The 21,255-nt window shown below is 40.4% G+C and overlaps 1 protein-coding gene across 7 annotated transcripts in view; it reads right to left on the reverse strand.

Moving 5' to 3' along the window:
* Positions 1 to 21,255, reverse strand: part of ptprua (protein tyrosine phosphatase receptor type Ua) — a 191,012-nt gene that overhangs the window by 48,077 nt on the left and 121,680 nt on the right. For all 7 annotated transcript variants that reach the window (XM_044171544.1, XM_044171542.1, XM_044171543.1 and 4 more), the window contains exons 8-12: positions 16,765 to 17,085; positions 12,698 to 12,807; positions 9,419 to 9,620; positions 3,287 to 3,389; positions 2,297 to 2,576 (exon numbers count right to left, since the gene is read on the reverse strand). In XM_044171544.1, coding sequence (XP_044027479.1) covers positions 2,297 to 2,576; positions 3,287 to 3,389; positions 9,419 to 9,620; positions 12,698 to 12,807; positions 16,765 to 17,085 — 1,016 coding nt within the window. The remainder of the gene's footprint in view (positions 1 to 2,296; positions 2,577 to 3,286; positions 3,390 to 9,418; positions 9,621 to 12,697; positions 12,808 to 16,764; positions 17,086 to 21,255) is intronic.

Genomic DNA, 21,255 nt, shown 5'->3' on the forward strand with positions numbered 1-21,255 from the left:
ACTGAGTCTCCAATCTTGTTAAGAAGTGGTATACACCGTACGGTATATTGAAGAATCCCCATCCTTGGGGTGTATTTCGATAGCATTTTATAAAATTTGATTTCAGTATCGGATCTGCTTATCAAATCTCAATCCATTCTAATCCCTTACAGAATCCACCGAGGTTCCGCTTTCAACGTTTGTAAGTGAATAAAGTTATAAATAACAAATAAGATTCAGGTGAGATGTAATCATGTTTTGCTGAGAGTACGTAAACAGTATAGATTTGAAAGGTAGCCAAATTAATTTACTACAATCTGAAAATAAGATGAACAACATGAGATATGAAATGTTGATTAAATGTATCAACCACATTGAAATAACAGCCTTCTAACCCTGCACACCCTTGTTTTTCATTCTGAGTAGTTCCTGATTCAGAACAAGTGAGCTGATTATCTTAAAATATCAATATGATATGCATGAGAGTTTAAAGCAGCATTAATAGATTTTTTTGGCCACTTGGAGGCAGTGGAACAAGCTGAAAACACAGTGATCTTAAAGATACAGTACTAATACGCTTCGTAGAGCTGGGTGGCTCTGCAGAGTCGGGTGATGATTCTCTTGGGATTCTCTGGGTGTGTCACTGCGAGCGACACCTTTCACATTACACACATTTCATCCATGGTCGATAGAAAAATATTGATTAGTGCAGCTTTAACTGGGAGAGTTCGACCACTGAAACTGAAGTGACGTGATTAGCTAGATCGTTTCTAAATTAGCTATAGCTGAAACTACAACCAGCTCCATTTATCATGAAAAGGTGAAAGTGGTGATCAGCACTGCAACCTGAATTTTTTTGTACATTACTCTATGCTAATAAAAAAGGACAAGGACAGATAAAAGATTGAATAAGAGATTTGTGAGCTTAGCGAATCTGGGTATTTTGCCAATCTGGAGCTGGATCAAAAACAGATCAGAACCCAGCCCTATCCAATACAAAAAAACTGGGATGAGTCACAGGTAACCCCAGATGACGAGTAATGATAAACGCACCAGAGGGTTGAAAATGAAAATATCAGCGTCATTTTTAGTGTAATAGATAGCAGTAATCTAGATACCGACTCCTACAGACACAGAGAGAAAAAAATACTTGGGTGTGTGTCCTGCTTGTGTGTTTCTGTCAGCAACAATGCATATCTGCAGAAGCAATTACTGTTTCAATTCAATGGCAGCTCATGGTCCACAGTAAGCCCCATACATCTAATTTATCCAGGGTAATTGTCAAAATAATTTTTTTTTTTCTTTCTCCCTGAGCAATCCGTCTCTCCTGAAACACGACTATAGTTTAGAAAATAGACTGGAGATGAAAATGTTTGCAGGACAAAAAAGAAAATCATCAACATGAATTATAATATTCAGTTTGTTGTTTTGGCTGATTTATGTCACAGAGCTGTGCCAACAGAGCTTTTGATTTGGTCTTACGGGGGAATCATTACAAATGGCGGCCCATAATGGGAAAAGCTCACTACTGATTTCACTTCAAAGGATGAAGGTTTCAGTCAGACACAGTGTGTCGGCCCTGACCCGGACCAGAGGCTGACTGCGGTCATCCCGGCTCTGGAGGCCCACCTAGCAGCACCCAGGGGAAACTGGCTGCATCCTCTGAGGAGTCAGAGACTGACATCTAGATGAGAAGCTGCAACCAGGCAGGTGCACATAAGCTCCATATGGGCCTAATGACTTAACAACATTTACTTTCACTGCTTCTGTGCACACTGGCCAGCACATTCCTTATTCATGCTTCAGTTACTTTTTCATCTGCTCAAAGAGGTCCTTTTCAGATCCTTTTAAGCCTGGGAGGCAGTGTCTGAATTTCACAGCAGAAGAAAAGATTCTTAAAAGTTTTTAAAGAGCTTGAATATGAGGGAATCTGACAACTGGACACTTAAAAAAAATGCAGGAGAACGCATTGTATTCTGCGTGTAATTATCTTCTGAAAGGTGTTAAGATTCATTCGGCCACTTTGCTCGTGCAATTCATGATGCAACATTAAAAAGTCAAAGATTTACCAGTGGGAAACATTCGTCCCAAACCCATTCTGAAAATGCATTACCCACATCAACCCGTTTGGCAATAAATAAAGCCTTGTTTATGCAGAGAACTGCTTCGCCTCTCGTAGCGCCTCCAGCATACTGCCTCCTGCCTTCTGACTTGCTCGACACAAATCTAAATTGACTGTCAAGGTTGCTAAAACATAAAAGCATTGTGTCTGAGCTCCAGAACCAAAAGCCTTGTCAGGCAACTTAAGAGTTCTTACCCCTCTGAAGTTGCTGGTAGCCTGAAAGTAGATGAGGTAGTTCTTGGTGGGGTCTAAAGGGCTGTTCCAGTAGCCGTTGTAGGTGTGGTTGTCGCCCACGGTGAAGGGCGTGGCCTCGGGCAGACTGCTGGGAGCCAGCTCGGCTGTGTAGTAATGAGGGGTCCCTTTGGCCTGCGCCTCGTTGTGGGAGTTTGGTGTGGGAAAACAGTCGACGGAGCCCAGCTCCCTCCTCCTCACCTGACGGGAACCATCCTCTTCCACCACCACCACCTGGTAGGCACTGGAGGAGCACATACATGTGCCATTTTAATAGAGAGACAATTTCTTTTGGCGTGTTCTGTCATATGTACTATGGTGTACTATGACACCAAACATTATAAATTACAACTTCAAAATGCAAAATTGATTCTGTTTCTATATTCTATTTCCTTTGTTATGTTTGACCCAGAGAAATTCATTCTTCTACAAAGGATTCAAGTTTCTTTTTCAGTTTTTCTCAGAGCCTAGTGCTTCTATTTTTCTCAGCCCTGATTCCTGACTGAAATTGGAGTGTGGCGCTCATTATAGTGTCAACCAGTCAACATACAGTATGATTGGGTGACATGTGCTTTCATTCCAAAACTGTCTGACATGGTGAGTCAGCTTTCAGGATTGAGAGATTGATAATGGGTTTTTTTCTTTAGGTGGCTGTTTCAATACTAGCTCAAGCAGGGCAGCCAGCTGTTGGATTTAGTATCCTGATGTGATCTAGACCAGATTGAGGAACAGATCCCTGGTAAATAATTTAAAACATTTCATACATTCTGAACAAAATTTGAGTAGAAAACCTCTCTGGTTCTTTATACATTGTACTTAAAATGGTTGCTACAAGCCTAGAGAACTACTTTCTAGTGCCCTGGAGAGCTCTTTTTGACTGCAGCTATAAATACCACAGAGCGGAAGAGCACTGAATGAACGCTGGCGTAGGAGTGAACAGTGTGTTAGTCGTACCTGACAGGAGCCCCTCTCGCCAGCGCAGGGCGCAGCAGCACAGTGATGGTATTCTCAGACTCACTCAGCGGAGAGGGGATGTCTTCATAGTCAAACACCGGTGCTGACAAAAGGAAGGAAGTAGAAAAAACACATAGAAGAGTTAAGGCAGAGTCAAAAAAGCTGAAACACTGTGGAAGAAAACCCGAATCGTTTTAAATATTTTGTTTTTGCATTTCCTGAGATATGTTTTGTTTAGATATGAGAGTTTAAAAAGACATGTAGCTGCACTTCTGTTGGATTTTTTTGTAATTTTTCCACCCCTGCATGAAAAGAGTGTGCTATCTTTATTCATTATGTCCCTGGTGTACTATAGTGTGCGGAGGCCTCCCACACAGTGCCATTGACTGATGATGACTGGAAACAGCAGCCAACTACAGAGAAAACAAGAGGCCCTTATAATATAATTAGGACAGATCTCAAAGCTGCACAACCTCAGCAAAGCTCTGGGGACAATGAGGTTGAGTGTTCCCATCTCTGTTTACTACAGGGATTGAATTAACTGGAGTATGTAGTGAAGCAAGTGGCTACCCTGGTACAACAGATAAGCTGAAACAAAAAGGCTCCAGAATGGAAATGGAAATGTTTCTGCTTCCGAGGCAGGGCATTAATGCTTGTTGTAAAAATCTGTTTCTGTAACCTGTCATCCGAAAAACACACACTCGCACAGCTCGCACACAACAGCTGAGGTCTGCATTATACGTAGTGGTGTTGAGGAGTGTTTGAGCCAGTGGATGTTAGGTGGTTGAATCCTGCATGAATTATGAAAAGACTAATACTGCAACATTACACGTTCCTGCTTGCTACCAAATCGGTGTAGGAGCTGGCTTCCCACTGGGCTGTTCTGAAAGCGCAGACAGAGAGCATGCGATACTGTAGGTTGAACTGTATTCCTTAACAGCTGTGAGCCCACATAGGCCACCTTCTAAACCAGATGGAACAGGTACAGATAATAAGAAGGGATGGAGCTTCATGGTGTTCCCATCCAGTGAGGCACAGAGGTATTTATTTTAAATCTTTTTCTTTTCTTCAAATAGTAACCTTTACTTATGCAGTAAAAATCAACCAAGCTCCATGTTTTGCATCGGCAGTATCATGCTTCAGTCATGCAGTTGCTGTAAAGCCCAGTACAGCCACTTCTACTGCACCTGTGCAGCTCTACACTAGCAGCTGGAGGTTGAGTGCCATGCTTAAATACACTACAATAGCTGCTGAGGGAAAGTGTTATAAATAAAAAACATAAAAAGTTAATCAGCTAAGTTTGTGCACAAATGCAGGCACTAAGAGGCCAAAAAGAGCTACTTAATTGTGCTCTCGAATTAATACATTAGAACATAACTTTAACAATAGTTGACATTTTATCATATTTTTAAGGGTGGCCAAAGATAACACAATGTTGTTCAATAGGCAAACAGGCTAAATCTGTATATCCACATGTCCGAGGTGGCTCATTTAGATTACAATGTCTATAGTCTGACCACTTTACTTCAGTGTAGCATCACACCTGCATGGCATGTGACACAAGCAGCTACTCAGGTTGCAACGTTTTTCAAGGTTGGCCCTCTTCCTCAGGCAGCATGGAGAGGTTTATACTGGTGTATCTCCAGAAATAAGAAAAAAGGAGGAGGTTATATCTGCAGACCTGTTTGGGAAGCCTACTCTTTCACTCTTTATGTATGGATTCCTAGAAAAACCCAAATCATCCGCACACTCTACTTACTCCCAGTATTTTTTTTAATGTGAAAACATCACAATAGTATGTGATGTTTCATCTGAGTAAACACAATTAGTGAAACAGCTCGCAGATACCCATTTGTAGATGACAGCGTTTCACATTCCCCGCAGACACATTTTCCAGACCAATCTTAAGATCCATACGAGCAACCTTTTCACTCAAACACTGCTTCTCTAATTTCTGAGCTGCTGCGTCGCCTTTGAATGATAAACACAGCAGTTTTCACCCAAACCATTCAACCTGAACATTTGTAGTTCACTATAATTCAGGTCTGCTGTTATTTCATCAAACGAAGGCAATGCACATCTGAAAGCTGTTTGGCTGATGGAAAATGAAGATAATTTGTACAATTTAAAAGTATATGCGTAATTTAATGAAAAGCTCTTCAAAACAGGGCAATTACAAGTCATTACTTTGTCTTTTTTGCTATCATCTGCAAATGCTTTGAGTAAAAACAGACTCTTTGTTGGGAAAAATAAGGGTTTTTTTCTTTAAAGTATGGACGCAAATTAAGGTCATTATTATTTTGAGCTTGTGAAATGATGTTCACAAATAATTTCACAGCCTGCAGTTGTATATCACCTTTTGTGTGCGCGTGAAGAAAATTAGCAAGCACGTATCTGAATGTGTGACTTTGTAAAAAAGTTTTGCAGCTGTAGAAATATTTTGTGTATCTGTAATTAAAATATTTGCAGATATATTTTCAACAGTGAGGTTTCACACAGTCTGAGAGCAGACACACAAATGCCCTTGTATGTGACACTGAAGCTACAAGCTACAAGCTACGAGTTGCAAGCACAAATTTTAGCCCTGTTTTAACGTCTGTGCTGGCTAGCCAATCAGCACGTTGCCCGCTGAGCATCCAATCAGAGGAAGTCAAACTGTCCAATCAGGGGGCAAAAGGTTCTAGCGCGTTCTGGTTACTTCGTCCATCTGCAGTATGCTGGAGTCAACATGGAGGAGCCAGAGGCGAACTCTTCTGGGATACAGGCGGGTTAATTAGCACAGAACATGCCAGTAAAGCTTTACATCATAATTAACTAGATATATTAAGACAGCTGTGCATGCATTCCGGAGTTACTTAATTAGCATATTAGCTAATGTCTTTGCTAGCTGCTGGCTAACGGCCTACTACTGTTACTTTCCTGTTCGCTTATTATTATTATTTATTTTCCAGCTGACGTGAACATGTACAAGTTGGATCGCGAACTAAACCTTCTCGACCTTTAACTGCCTTCCTTCTCACATTAAATGCCAACAGCAGCATTATGTCTTGAAGCACCTGTTAAAGAACAGCCTTACTTTCCTTAATATTAACATTACTTGTTCAAATGGCACAACAACGTTAGCCAACAGAATGTAGCTAGCTAAGACATTAGCTAATATGCAAATTAAGTAACTCCGGGATGCACGCACAGCTGTGCTGATATATCTCGTTAATTGTGATGTAAACCTTTACTCGCATGTTCCGTGGTAATTAACCCACCGGTATCCCAGATGATTTTCTGTGCAAAAGATAAATTATATAAATAATATTTACAATGTCAGCATATGATACCTGTAGTACGCATGATGCATCAAGTTGACCTGCTTCCTTGGCATTGTTGTTGTGCTCCAAAACCACAAATGTTTTATTGTACACAACCAATATAACAACACAATATTAATGATAAAAGATTACTGTTAACAATGAACTTTTAGTAATCAAAAGCACTTAGGAATGGTAAATTTACAAAAAGAAAGAGAAGAGTTCACGTTTATATGTTTCAAAACTATTAAATGTATTTTTGTCAAGCCTGTGAAGATATTATAGATATCTAAGGTAAAACAAAAGTTTAAGGTACAGAAAGGATGAATATTATATATGTTTATACTATTTCAATGTTTGTTCATTATTTAAAGCACTATACTGATGCTCAAATGTTGTACTTAACTGACAATAACTGAACACTATGGTATTTGTATATTTTAGTGTTTGTAATACAAATTACTTTAATGTCAGTGACAGCAACCAGAATTCATTTTCTTAAACTGCCTTAATGTATTTGAGTTTATCTATAAAAATCTGAATCAAAGAATAGTTTCTCCTTATAGCTGATGGTTGATTTATTACAGTATATAAAGGTTTAAACAAAAAAGCATATATATACTTATTGATTCAAACAATATGAATGCTTATAGATTAGGTCCAATTATATGTGAATCAGGGAGAATTAATACAATGTGTGCAGTGGTATTACTTTTACACTTGTTTACACTCAGCAGAGTTTTCAAACTTCCAAAGACAGAGAACCACTTTGATAGAGGAGAGCAGATGGGCAGCAGGACGCCTGTAAGACAAAATGGAAACATACATTAGACTGTTGTTTCAAAATAGCAACTTCTACCAAAAGCTAAAATGGCATTAAAGATGTCTGCTTTTAATGTCTTCACATGAACAGAGTATAAAATCATAATCACCACCAAATACCCCTATTACACCGAGTCACCAACAGTGATGTTTTGCAGTTAGAGATACAAAGGAAGGGGTCGCGAGGAGTGGAAGGAGGGTGAGGGGGGTGAGGCAGAGAGAAAGAAAGAGAGATTTTCAGTTCACGTCAGAAAACCAACCTCACAGCTCATTTAAAATCCCAAGTCCTTTTCATTTTATATCAACATCTCATTCAAGATTCAGAATTTTCCAGGAAGTTAAAAGTTGCTTAAGAAACTTAGTTGTGTGATAATATAGACTTTGGTGTCAACAAGGCAAAACTGTATCCCTTTAATATCTTATTGCCTCTTAGGACTTGAGGATATGCAATAGTCTTTACAGCACAGTACATAAAATAAAGCATCCCCTAGTGTAAATCATGTGTGAATAAGGATGGTCTAAGGATGCAGTTATTCACAGTCAAGTTATGTGGTCTGTTTCAGTTAAAATATTTCTACTTACCAACCAAAGCGCAGGGCTGGACTGATGTTCTCTTTGTCTCTTTGAACCAATTTGTTAGTGTCGTCTGTGTCAGTGTGTGTGTGCAAACTGACAGTGGGTTCAACCCGCAGACTGTATAGGTTCAAACTAGCAAACAAACAAAACAAAACAATGCAGTAAATGGCAAAATTCTGCTCTGACAGGTCGTCTGGCTGTGAGTTGCAGCCGGAAATGTCAAAGAATAAATATAAAATAAATATATGAATACCTGAGATAAAGCATGTATACTGTGGTGCCTGCATTACACAAGTGGATCACTTCTGTTAAATATTAGCAGCATCATATAACCAAAGGTAATGTGTAAATCAAGGTCTAATTCAAACTCACTCATAAATAAAGAGAACTTACATGCACATTCAACAACAAACTAGCCAGACTGTCAGTTCCAACCTATCCAGTATAAAGATGAAAGCTAGCCAAAGAGTGGTTAACTAGTGGTTCTTTTGTCAGTCAACTTGGCTAAAGTAAGTGTTAGCGGCTATGCTAGCAATAACATCGCAGGTAATGTTAGCTAGCCAACTATAAGGGCTTAACTATGCTGCACAACTATTTTCACCCTACGGTTCATGTTTTAATTCTGTATGAGTTAGAAACCAATTTTAAACACCAACCTTGTATTTCTACCGTTCAAAAAGTTAACAGTTACGAGAGGCTCACTGCTACTTACCAGAAAAGACTTGAGAACAAACTGGACTCGTCTCCCTCAGACTCCCTCTCCAGCATACTGCAGATGGACGAAGTAACCAGAACGCGCAAGAAGCTTTTGCCCCGATTGGACAGTTTGACTTCCTCTGATTGGATGGTCAATGGGAAACGTGCTGATTGGCTAGTCAGCACAGGTGCTAATTTGTGCTTGTAACTCATAGCTTGTAGCTTGTAACTTCAGTGTAGCATATAGTAGGAAGTGTAGCAGTGTAGCATAGGGCATTTGTGTGTCTGCTCTCAGACTGTGTGAAACCTCACTGTTGAAAATATTCCTGCACACATTTTAATTACAGATACAGAAAATATTACTACAGCTGCAAAACTTTTTTACAAAGTCACACATTCAGATACATGCATGCAAATTTTTTGTCACATACACACAAAAGGTGATATATCATCATCGTTTCACAAGCTCAAAATATTAATGACCCTAATTTGCTTCCATATTCAAATGCCGCTGTCACGATGACTGAGCGATGAATTATCGGCATACATTATCAGTATATAAGTGCATTGTGTCATCATTAGACTTTAACATTCAAGACCATTCTTTAACCTTACTCTACCCCGACCCAATCACAATCACACACACACACACACACACACACACACACACACACAACTACACACTACTACAACCGAACCAACCACAACAGGTAGGACAGTCAGCATAAGGCCTCACCAGAGATGTTGGTGGTGATCTCGGTGAGCGCCGTCTGGCCAAACCCCTTAGCGGTTCGGGCCCGGACTGACACCAGGTAGGTGGTTCCAGGATGCAGGCCAGAGAACATGTGGTAGGTCTCGTTTTTCAGTTTGGACACTGTACGGCGAGGACCTGGCACGTTAATGCCTGGGTCTGATGATTCGATACTCTGGTAGCTGATCTGGAAACAGGGAAAATATGCCATTGGATTAAAACGAGAGTTTACAGCCCTGCTAGCAGCTCTGTCAGGCTTTACTTAGACACAATGATGCTTTGTGCTAAATGCTAATGTCAGCATGCTAACATGCTCACAGTGACAATGCTAACATGCTGATGTTAAGGTGGTATAATGTTCACCATCTTAGTTTAGGGTGTCAGTATGCTAACGTTTGCTGATTAGCACTAAACACAAAGTACAGCTGAGGCTGATGGGAATGTCATTAGTTTTGTAGGTATTTGGTTATAAACTGAAGTGCTGGAGATATTTGAATTATGACTTGATGATGGTACTAGAAGAAAATGTAGGGGAATCAGCAAAGTTATTCCAATTCAAGGTGAACATGAGTATCAGCACCAAATTTCATGGCAAGCCATCCAATAGTTGTTGAGATATTTCGTTCTGGACTAAAGTGGTGGACTGACCGACATACAACATTTCCAGCCCCGTAGTTCTAATGAAAAGGAACTGTGGCCCATTACGAGCTCTTGGGTTAATGGAAATTACCAAACTTTTTACCAAAAGATTTTTGGTTGCCACCTTAGCATGTGTTCAAGTTTGGTCATAGTAAGTATTTAGACCATTCTTAGGTCAGAACAAATCTTACTGTATAAGCCTGTAGACTATCTGTAATATGCTTCACACAGCCTAGAGCTTATTATTCACACTACCTGAAAGATTGAATTTAGATGACATTTTATTTAAAGGCTCTCTCATGAGAAACACCTCTTAATTAATCTTAGGACTACTGCAAAAAGATGTCATCTCACAGCGCAGATCTAATAAATCTTATGCTGCAGTTAGCCACTGATAATCCGATTCTGTGTCAGATCCTCGTTCTACAGCACCGTTGGCCTGATTTTTACGCAGTTTTCTGGATTAGTTGATAAAGCAAAGCCAGAGACAAAATAACAAGTACTGAAGATGACAAGTATTAATGAAGTCCAGCATGATGTTATTGCTTTTTGTTGTAATTTGATGGATGTGTTTAAGCCTATATATCAAGATTCTATAAAACTGAGGAAATCAGCCAGGCTGGTTGTAAAAGTTCTCATTCTTCATTTCTAGTGGCCATTTTTCAGCCGTTTTAATGTTAACATTTTACTTTCGGGGTGGCATGGTGGTTGACTTAGCAGTGTGACCGTAAAGCTAGGAGATTGTCCATGTGTGGCAATAAAATGACAGGTCAGTACAGTGTGACATATGTGTTATTAATCCATAGAGGAACAACAGGACATGACTTATGGGGACAAGGTGATTGATCTAGCCTTGTTCAATATTCTAACTGTTCCTTTTTTAATGACGCATCTCAGTTTCTCCCTCTTTCCATACGTTTCACAAGTCCCCTTGTAAGCATAGTACATTAGAGCCCGACCGACTTATCAGCATGGTCGATATTATCGACAGATTTTAGCTTATCACATATATTTCGTATCGGGGTATACCGTATGATACTGAGGCAAATTTACGGAAGCACAAACATGGTGAAAATGTAAGTTTTTTCCTCTTCTAATATATACTGTTTTATATTTTTGAATGGACATACAGTATGTGCCTCTGGCTTTGTCTGGTCAGCTTAGTAATACAACAGAACCATACCCACAAAGCTGGACAAATCCTGTTCCAAATGTAGTGACGATAACAGTAAAACTGAGCATTGGTCATTGTTTTTTTCTGAGGTTTTGTCTAGGCAGAAACCCAATGGTTACTCAGTAATAACATTCTGGATCATCAGAGCTATAAAATACCCCATACTTTGGTGCAAATCAACAAAACTACTCCCTAAACTACTCACAAAAACTATTAGTTCAAATGTTTGTGCGGATATAGGGTATAAGAATGGGACTTCGTGCAATGCTCATGCAAAGAAGAAAACCCAGTTGGTGCGCCCCTTGCTAGCTAGCTTAACGTTACAGCTATGTGTACAGTCTGGCCATGTCTGTACAGTTGGTACACTGGCTGTTTGGGGCGAACACGGACTGCACAAAAGAACCAGCGGTCAGATTCACACAAAGGGCGTGAGGTGAATATTTACTTTGCTTCCTGTCAGAGCTTTAAACTCATAATGTTATTGGCACAGGGGAGAATGTCCGTGTCAATTTGTTACTCATATTGGAGGAGTTGCTCAGCTTTACTGACTGGGGGACTGGCAAATAGTAGTGGCAGATGCACGAGAGGTTGTTTTTTAAGGACAGTTAGTGTTCCTATGACAATACCCATGCAGCAAAAGATGGCTGGTGAGAATTTAAAAGTAAACACTGGAGGTTTTATGGATTTTTCACAAGTGTTATCAGATGTTTGACTCTCAAACACTGATATTGGTACTGGTCTCAGATATCCAGTATTGTACATCCAGAGCAGCGATAGTTTGGAGGTTGGGGGCGAGGGCTACTCATCTGTATGTGGAGTAAGGTTACAGCACCACTAAATTCTCTGCGTAGTTCCTGACTTTCCAAGCTTCTGCTTGTCAATGGAAACTATTTTCTCCCTCCATCAGGTGACCATGTGTTAAGCCATAGTGAGTCGATCTTCACATCTAGCTCCAAAGCCCATACTACAAAGGTCTACGGGTTGATATGGGGCCATCAATAATTAATTAGAAACATTTAAAGTTGCCCCCTTGTGGAGGCATCTCTTAGGCAAATAAGTAATTAGAGTGGTTGTCCCCCATGTAATTACAGCCTGAAGTCTCTGCCTCAGCTTCATTACCATATGAACATGTACAGTAAATCCCATGAACTGTGAAAACTGGGTCCTCCCCACTCTAGTGGCTCAGGCTCATGTGTGCTACTGGCTCTGGGCAAGAAACAAAAAAAAACAAGCCTGGGGGAAATTAAAGAGGGGGAGCAGTAGTCTTTAAAGTGAGCAGAGGAGACTGTTCCTTGATTTGAGTCATTACACTGAAGGAGGATGAATAAAATAGATATTGGCAAGGGGAAAATAACATCCTACACCTGAAGAGGATTAGTTTGTGATGTGAAGGCAGCCGTATCATTGTGGATTGTGGGTTTTTTTTTTGAATGACTAACAAGGTATCCTACCTCGTACTGCGTGATCAGACCATTGGGCTCTATGGGCTCCTCCCACTTGAGGAAGATCATGTCATCGAGCGGGGTGAAGGTCAGGGACTCCGGAGCGATGCCACCAGGAACTATAGCAGGAGAGAAAAACAACCTTCTCTGAAACAAACACTGTGTTGGGGTCTCAAGTTAATGGACTCTTGCGCGGGCATACCTGGGGGTAAAAAACACTTTTGACAGAGCGAAAAGGCACAGGGCCAGGGAGGGATGGAGGAGGACGAAAAAAAAAGAGGGAACAAAGAGACAAAGCAGAAGGGAGGTGATGAAAGGAAAGTGTGGACCGGCTTGCTCCCAGCCCTCAGGATGAATTGAGATTCTGGCTTCTACTGTCTGATAACAGAGCACCGTGTCTTGGAGGATGACAGTCGATTTTTCTTCTTTAGCACCTTACTGACTGAGTACCTCTCTGCGTATTTTGGCTTAATGAGATGCATCTCCTTAAAGGAGTACACCTACTCTTTTGGTGCTTGAAGTGCTGGACAGTTTACTAAGTTCTGAGAATAAACAATCATCACAGTGGATTGTCGGCTTTGCGGTAACACTCGGTGATAATAGCCTTCTAGCGTTAACATGTCCCAAATTGAGAATAAAGAGAGCTCTAAAGCTGAGAGAGTAATCTTAAATAATATGTTATTAAGTCTGATAGTTTTGTGCATTAAAGTCAAAAAATATTCATTAAATAGGCTTTGAAGTAGCAGTGTGTTTCCATGGTAAGTGACTGAAGTTCAAATGGATTATGGACCGTGGATTAAAACAAAGTTGCTCACCTGAAAGGATTCCAAAATAAACCTGTTACATCTATGTTAATTATATGTGCGTGAATCATATTTCCATTATAAAATGTAGGAACATTCAGGAAGATACAGGAAATCAAAGCTTAAGCAGAATAACGCCCTGAATAAAGTGTTACTGTCTCATACAACGCACAAAACTACCTTTGCACAATGATCCTTTTCGGGTAAAATTATGCAATTCAATACCCACTCAAGTAAAAAAGCAGCATGATTTATTCTATTCTATTCCTAATAGAGGTGTTATGTCAAAGTTAAAAAAGATTTTTCTCACTTGGAAAGGTCATTTTCAGGTTATTACAACTTGGTCTTTATTTTCATAATTTCTATAAGTTATGATAACATTATACTCATCAAATTAACTGCAACAAAAACACCAGTCAGACAATCATCCCTGATTATTTATATCATGATTATCTGATCCACTATATTTGGACGGAAAACCGAAAGGGAGTAATAATCCCTCATTGTGCAGGAAGATACACAACTACAGTAACTATGGTAAGAGTACTCCACAAATGTATCATTGCACTCCTATAACATTGTTGGACTCACGATGGGAAGTTAAAAAAAAAAACGATCAAAAATTATGCAGAGATATTGTTTTCTTTATTACATGCATTCTTCTTCCTTGTCAAAACCTGGCACCTACATTACCCACAGTGCAACTCAATCAGCGACAGTTCAGTGTTGTGCTAGTAGCGGCTAATGTAGCCTCGAGCCCCTAGCCTCAAGCAGAGATGAGGAGCGAGCTGCAGAGGTTTGATGAGCTCACTTCTTTCTAACTCCACACTCACAGATTTTTGTTCATTTTCAAACTTGTAGTCTTCAGCTCCAAACGACGCTGACTCAAGTGACATCACTTGAGGACATTTATCAGATTCCATGCCGCTCCCTCTGGAGCCATAAAAGGCTTTATACAACTTTTTCACATACTGTATATAGTAGTATTACACCTGTAAACAGACTTTGAGGTGTAAAATCAAAGAAAAGAACCAAAAATTTTGTTTCAAATCAAAGAAAAAAGAAGAAGAAAGTTTTTATGGGTTTTAAAACTAGATTTTGACAGACAGCCTCTCTGAAAGGCAAGGCCACAAGATCAGCTAATAATGCTGGACCCACCTTAGCTGATGTACTTTAGTTGTAAAAATTCAACACATTTGCAATTCATTTAGTTGCCAAAAACCAATTGCCCCTCCTGGGACGTTTGGGGCCCCCAGGGAGTTGCCTATTTTGCTCGGTTGGTAATCCAGTTTGTTGTTTTGATGTGTTTTCCTTCATTTAGTGGTAATGTAGCCGTGATGGTGGTTCAAAATTGAACCAGGAAGTCTGTCTGTAAACTGTGATGGATGTTTACAACAGACATTTTGGGTAATAATGTTACTGTTTGTTTTCTCTTCCAGATAAATTTGGCTAACTTGTAGGTTTGTTTACAACCTGCATGATTATGATTATGATGATCAGGTCTTAGTCAGTATGATTATTAAACAGGAATAAGAATGAACTAAAACTGATTTTGAATACAAATTTAAAGTGAATAAAATTGAATAAGGAGTTGTTATAAACTAGAATTATCGACAATGCTAGCCTCATTGTTTCTTTTATTTTCCCCAAATAGCTTTCTTGCTCTTTCACCTTGTTATAAATTGTGCATTTCTTGTTGTTAGTTGTTTTGTACTTCTTTGTTTTATTTTTGTGTGTGTGTGTGTTTTATTGTAGGCTACTTAATACTACAGTTGCTTTTACTTTTTTGAGAATTTGTTTCATACTACTGTATATACAGGAAAAACTATTCATCTAGTACTTGAACATCACTGCATGTTGAAATTCCAATGCTTCCAAAGCTTAAAAAAATAACTACATGCGACTTTTTTATTTCTAAAAAGGTAGAAGGTAGTGGGGACTATGTTATGCAAACTATGTTTGTGTTTTAGCTGTTACAAAATGACTGAACGCTACTCTCTGCCTGTTGCCTCAGAAGCTAAAGCAGGGAAAGCACACAAGCAGAAAATCCTGCCGTAACCATGAATCCCTGACAGCAAAATCAGCTTCCTTCAAGCAGCAGAGACACAGCGTAAGCAAAGCACTATACCAGTGTTTGATTGCTGAGCCCAATAGGAAACAGGCAGGAGGAACTGTCACCAGCTGCGGCTCAATTACTGTAGTTGTGAGGGTGATGGCGGCTCTCCTTGTGACAGGGGGGATTGGGGACTGTCAGACTGTCAGACTGGCATTCAGATGCTCGGAAGCAAAACTTTCCAATGGTGCTGACATTCAAAATATCAAGTAAAGCAGGGGGGAATGGAAGAAACAATCACGGCTTGTTTTTTTTTTTTTGAGACATGTTTTAACTTGTCACTTCCTAACCAGTCAAATGTAATGAATAAAATTACAACACCATGCTACATTCTATATGTTACTCTATTTATGTAAATTCATTTCCTCCTGCCAGCAATGTGTAGGTGTAGATAATTAAGAGTGCTGTCTGTTTTTCCATATCTCCTCCACTGCTTGGTATTTTTAAGTGTTGCTGTAAAACTGAATGTAAAACAATATTACACTTTTTAGCAGATACTAAAATGCATTTTGAAGATGCAATTAAAAATGCTGCCAATTTTATATCATAGCTGTCATTCCATCTCACTCTCTCCACTGGGTCAACAATATCCCTGAGTGGCATTCAATTACATTGAAAAGTCTTGCTTATTCTACATAACAATGAGTGTTTGACCTTCTGTAGTTCCACTCTCTGGGAATTTGCATTAGAATGTGCCTAATCTGCTGATGTACACAGGAAAATATTAATACAAAGATAAGCAAAATCATTTTACCATTTTGCTACCGGCCATGGCCTGAGCTGATTAATGTTCCACTGGTCTCCATTTATAAGGCTGATCTTCCATTTAGTTACGCTGATCCAGCTTATTTTGTGAGTCAATATTTGTGTTTTTTCGCTGGTACTGGATGACTAAAGGCATGGATTTGTGTAAGCAGTGCACAATAATTATCTGAGCATGAAGGAGCATGCACAGAAAGTAGAAATTCAAGAAGTTCTGAGCCAGAGCTGAGTAACTATGACATTAACGAGCTTCAGTGCATACATAGAAAAAACATCTCTGTTCTCCATAATAATGTTGCAGTTGCACAGAGGTAACAATTACAAGCCTTATTTCAGCAAACCCTTGCATCTGTTGTCCTGTTTACTGTTCACTGGGTAAAATCAAACTGCCCACTCACTGTCTTCCTCAGTCTGGAAGGTGACCTCTCTGCTCTCCTTCTTGCCTTCAGGGTTGGCCAGTGCCAGTCGCACATGGACCGAGCGGAAGGGTGGCAGGTCTCTCAGGGTGAAGTGGGACGTGTTACGCTCCACGGACAGACACTCTCTGACGGTGGCGTTGTTCCCTCCGCTGCCCCCTGTTGGCATGGAGTAGCGGTAGCACAGGGACAAGGAGTAGGTGTGACAGCGGGTGAGGTTGTAGCCCAGCGGCTCCCACTGAAGGGCCAGCTGCCGGGGCTGGATCTCTGTAGCTGTCAGACCCCGCAAGGCACGCATGGGCTCTGAGAGGGAGAGGAAGCAGAAATGATATTAATAAAGTGCAAACAGTAAGCTCATATTTACCAGCAAGGCAAGGGAAGAAAAACTGTCAAACACTTTGAGGAAGAAGCTCACTGAACCATTTTGTTTCTCAGTTCTTGTAAGTAATACTAATAATAAGTGTCAGTACTCGAAACCAGAGATTAATTTGGACAAATTAGGCAAACTGTGAGGTTGCAGGTAAAAAAAACATCAAATTTTTCAGAATTGACAAATTCCAGATAACCAATATATCCGTTGACGTGTAAGTTTACCTTTTACATTTAATAATTTAATTTTCTTTCATTTTGTACATTGTGAAGAGAGTATAAGCAACATTGTAAGAAAAATTCAACATTAATTTTCTAAAGGTTTACTTGATTCAAAATGACACAATCTCAATACACTGCTTACTCAAAATTCCTGAGTTATACCAAATTACACATATTCCATTCGTTAATGAAGACTGTGAGATGTGGCTGAAAGATCAGAAAAAGCCAGTAAGTGGACCTTGAGTTGAGATTATTTTGTCACACTGATCCCAAGGTCAAGGATGAACTTCCAAACTCAAGTCATTATATTCAGTCTATGAGCTGCATTATAAAACAAGTTAAGGTTTTTAAAGCAGCATTAATGCAGACCAAGCTGTACACATTATTATGTTACAAAATTGTTATGGGGAACGTGGTAGCAACTAGTTGCATTCATTAGCATTCATTTGGAGTCGTGTTTCTGGCCGCCTGACGAAAATAAGCCCAACATTCGCTCTCCTTTTAGCTCTGTTTTGGTCTCCACCAATGCCTTTGAAAAAACTCTGGCTCTTTAGCTGCTAAATGCTTCATTATGTTCACCAGCTAGTCGCTAACTCTGTCTGCCAAAACAGTCAAGTTGCAGATCATAAAACCAAAACAAATAACTAAAAGATGCTAAAATGCTAATTCTCTTTCAATCCTACAGGTGACACCTTTCACATGGTTACTTAACACTGTTAAAAAAAACTGTTAGCATGTTCTGGATTGCTTTCACATTACGGGTTATCAGCAGACAAATGTGATACGAATTCCCAGTCAGATGTTGGGCGACGGAGTTGTTGACCCACGAGATGGAGTTCGGGCGTCTTGGGGTGAAGTAGGATGCAGCATGAGATCGATAGGCGGATTGGTGCGGTGTCTGCGTTGCCCTTCAACCCTCTGCTACAGTCATGAGCTTTGACAAAAAGAATGAGTTCACAGATACAAGTGCTCAAAACCAGTATCCTTTTCAGAGTACCTCACCATCATCCTGAGGGACAGGGTGAGCATGAGGATTTCCAGATATCCAGAAGGATTATGGAGTAGAACCACTGTGAGTTCACTTTCAATGGAGCCCGTTGAGGTGGTTTGGACTTCTAATCAGGATGCCTCTTGAATGCTTCATTGTGAAGGTATTCTACATCCAATTGGGAGGAGGGAAGAGCCAGAGCATGCTGGAGGGACTACATATCCCATCCAGCCTGAGAGCATCTTGGAATCTCCGACGATGTGACTGTGGAGACAGATGTCTGGCTACTTTGCTGGATGTTGAAACAAAAGAAAATGGATGGATGGGTGGATGGAAAACCATGGTCAGTTTATTTTCTAGTTAGAGGGGTTGAGATGCTGTTCTCTGCTGCAGCACAATTCTGTGATTCATGCTGACAAGTGTATTTTTACCTAGAAATCTCATCCAGTACAGCTTACAAGAGGAATACTGATGGGAAAAGGAGACAGCAACAGTTGCAGCTGACTTTACAAACTTATCCTATGAGGTTACAGAGGGGTGAATCAATGAAAAAAATAAAACTGCCTGCAGAAGTAGCATACGACACAATGTTCCCATCTCTCCTAACATGAATGAGGTTCAGTAGGAGGCCAGTGCATGGCCTTGGCAGAGACTCGTATGTGAATGGCTGAAGCCTAATTACCGCTGTCATGTGTGAAAGCTGTGACTGCAGATCTCCATGTCGTTGTCATGCAAAATGTCCAGTTTAAAGCACGCAGGAGGTTATTTCTGTCATGTAGTCTGGCCTGGATCTTCAAGTGTACTGCTGAGACATCAGTTAAACCAAGAAGAGGGCAACGCCTTCAGCAGGGCACGGACTGGCAGTGCAGAACTGCAGACTGCTGGGGGGCTGGACTGGGGAAGTGATAGCTACAGCCCTGCTGCTTCATTAAACATAGATCGGAAGCTGCTGCGTAAATGAACGGAGCAATGTCACGGAGGAGACATCAGTTCTGAGGGGACAGAGACGAGACAGAGAAGGAAATGTCCTTAAGAGTCCCCGCTGATTTGTAAGATGTTTCCCAAAAGGGTGAAACAGGAGTTTGGCTGTTTTGGGTCTTCACAGCCGACACTGATACAAACGAAAGCCTTCCCATGGAATAGTATCAATCAATCATCAGTAAAAATGTAACTTCGAAAAATTGCATGCATCAATGTTTTAACTATAACTCAGCTCTGTATAGCAGTCTAATCCTGCTAAAACCAGGTCTGCCACCAGAGGCCCAATGACTGCATGTTCAGTTTCTGCTCAAGACACCATTACTCATCATTACAGCAGCACCACAGCAGGCTCTCTCCTGTCCTCTCCACCTGCCAGTCCTCCACCAGTCCTGCCCCAAACTGACATTCAGCTTGATTAGCCTAATCAGAGGGATTAGCCAGAGGCAGAGAGAGTGAAGGAGGGATGGGGAGGCCGCACAAGAGATGAGAAGGGGAAGAGAAAAAGATGAATGAGGGAGAGTCCCTATGGGTCTGCACATTTCATCTCATCCGCCTCATCTTTAATAGCTGCCTCAGTGAGCTGCCACTGAGGCCTGTCCCTCCTGCCAGGAGCTATGCTGGAATTATGATGGACTATCAGTGCACACCCTGATACTTACTATTGAAACCACATGAGGTTTGGACTACTGGCATGCACATTTTGAAGGAGTTTCTGCAGGTATCAATATCTTGACATTAAGGTAATATTTAAACTATGTTAATGTTGTCCGTAGCCTCATGACATCAGATACCTAGGAAATTCTACTGTAATGGTTTTCAAAGTGTGGTAGGAGTAGAGGTTGGCCTTGCACAAATAATAGAACTTTCAATTGTTTTTGACATGCTTATTGCTATTTGGACATGTAAACAGTCAACGACAACAACAAGCAGTACGGAATCGTTAACCTACAGGACAGATTATACTTTTGCAATGTAAAAAAACAGACAAAGACGCAGGGCCTGAAATTCTTGTTATAAGGTACCAGCCAACATGTCATTAGTTCAGTTTTATGATCATTTTATTGACAAAATCAGACAAGAAATAGCGTATGATCTGAATTACAAAATATTTACTTTGGCTCCGGTTCAACTCCACCTGAAAAACCGGCCACCTGGAAACTGTTGTTTCATGGGAAAGGAAAAGTAGAAGAAATTATATAACATGATGACAGACGCACAAAATACACACAAGCCACCGCAACCGGCAGAGAGAGAGAGCGGCTGGTGAGCAGTTCAGAGAGGAGCAGGTGGAGGTGGAGATGGTGTTGATGTGGTTGTTAATACGCACAAACAAACGCACACTTAAATGTCTTACAAATCAAAGTTCAGTTGCAGCCGGTAGTGATTTTACACTTCATTGATGGTCAAGTTCAAATTCAAGTTTGATGAACACAAACAGACTACCCATCTACTATTCATTTGTGTTACAGTAATCAGATTTTGAATTCAGCCTAATTGCTTTATTCTTTATAATAATCGGTTTTAGCTATATACAAGCCTATGTTTATTTCTTTCTCTTCTTCCACAACCTTTCCATCTGCACTTTATTTACACCTGGTCTTCGGAGGTGCAAAACTGACGCAAACTGCGTGGCCTTAATAAATCCAGCAAAATATATAATCAACCTCCATTAACATATCTCCTGCTATTAGCTGTGCAATCCTCTCTTAAATGCATATGAATTGAGGAGAGAGACGCACCTCGCAAACACTCACTGCGGTGTCTGTTTGATAAATACAAAATGCGTCACACCTGCTCCTGAAACAGCAGCGCAAAAACGTCAGTAAATCTGGCCCTCTGCGTTTTGTGTCTTTGTTGTCGCGACACAATCGTTCAAATGGGGAGAACACCACGCACTTTTGGAGAGTGTGTCC

The sequence above is a fragment of the Siniperca chuatsi genome, linkage group LG17 (assembly GCF_020085105.1).
Source record: "Siniperca chuatsi isolate FFG_IHB_CAS linkage group LG17, ASM2008510v1, whole genome shotgun sequence".
Taxonomy (NCBI): Eukaryota; Metazoa; Chordata; class Actinopteri; order Centrarchiformes; family Sinipercidae; genus Siniperca; species Siniperca chuatsi.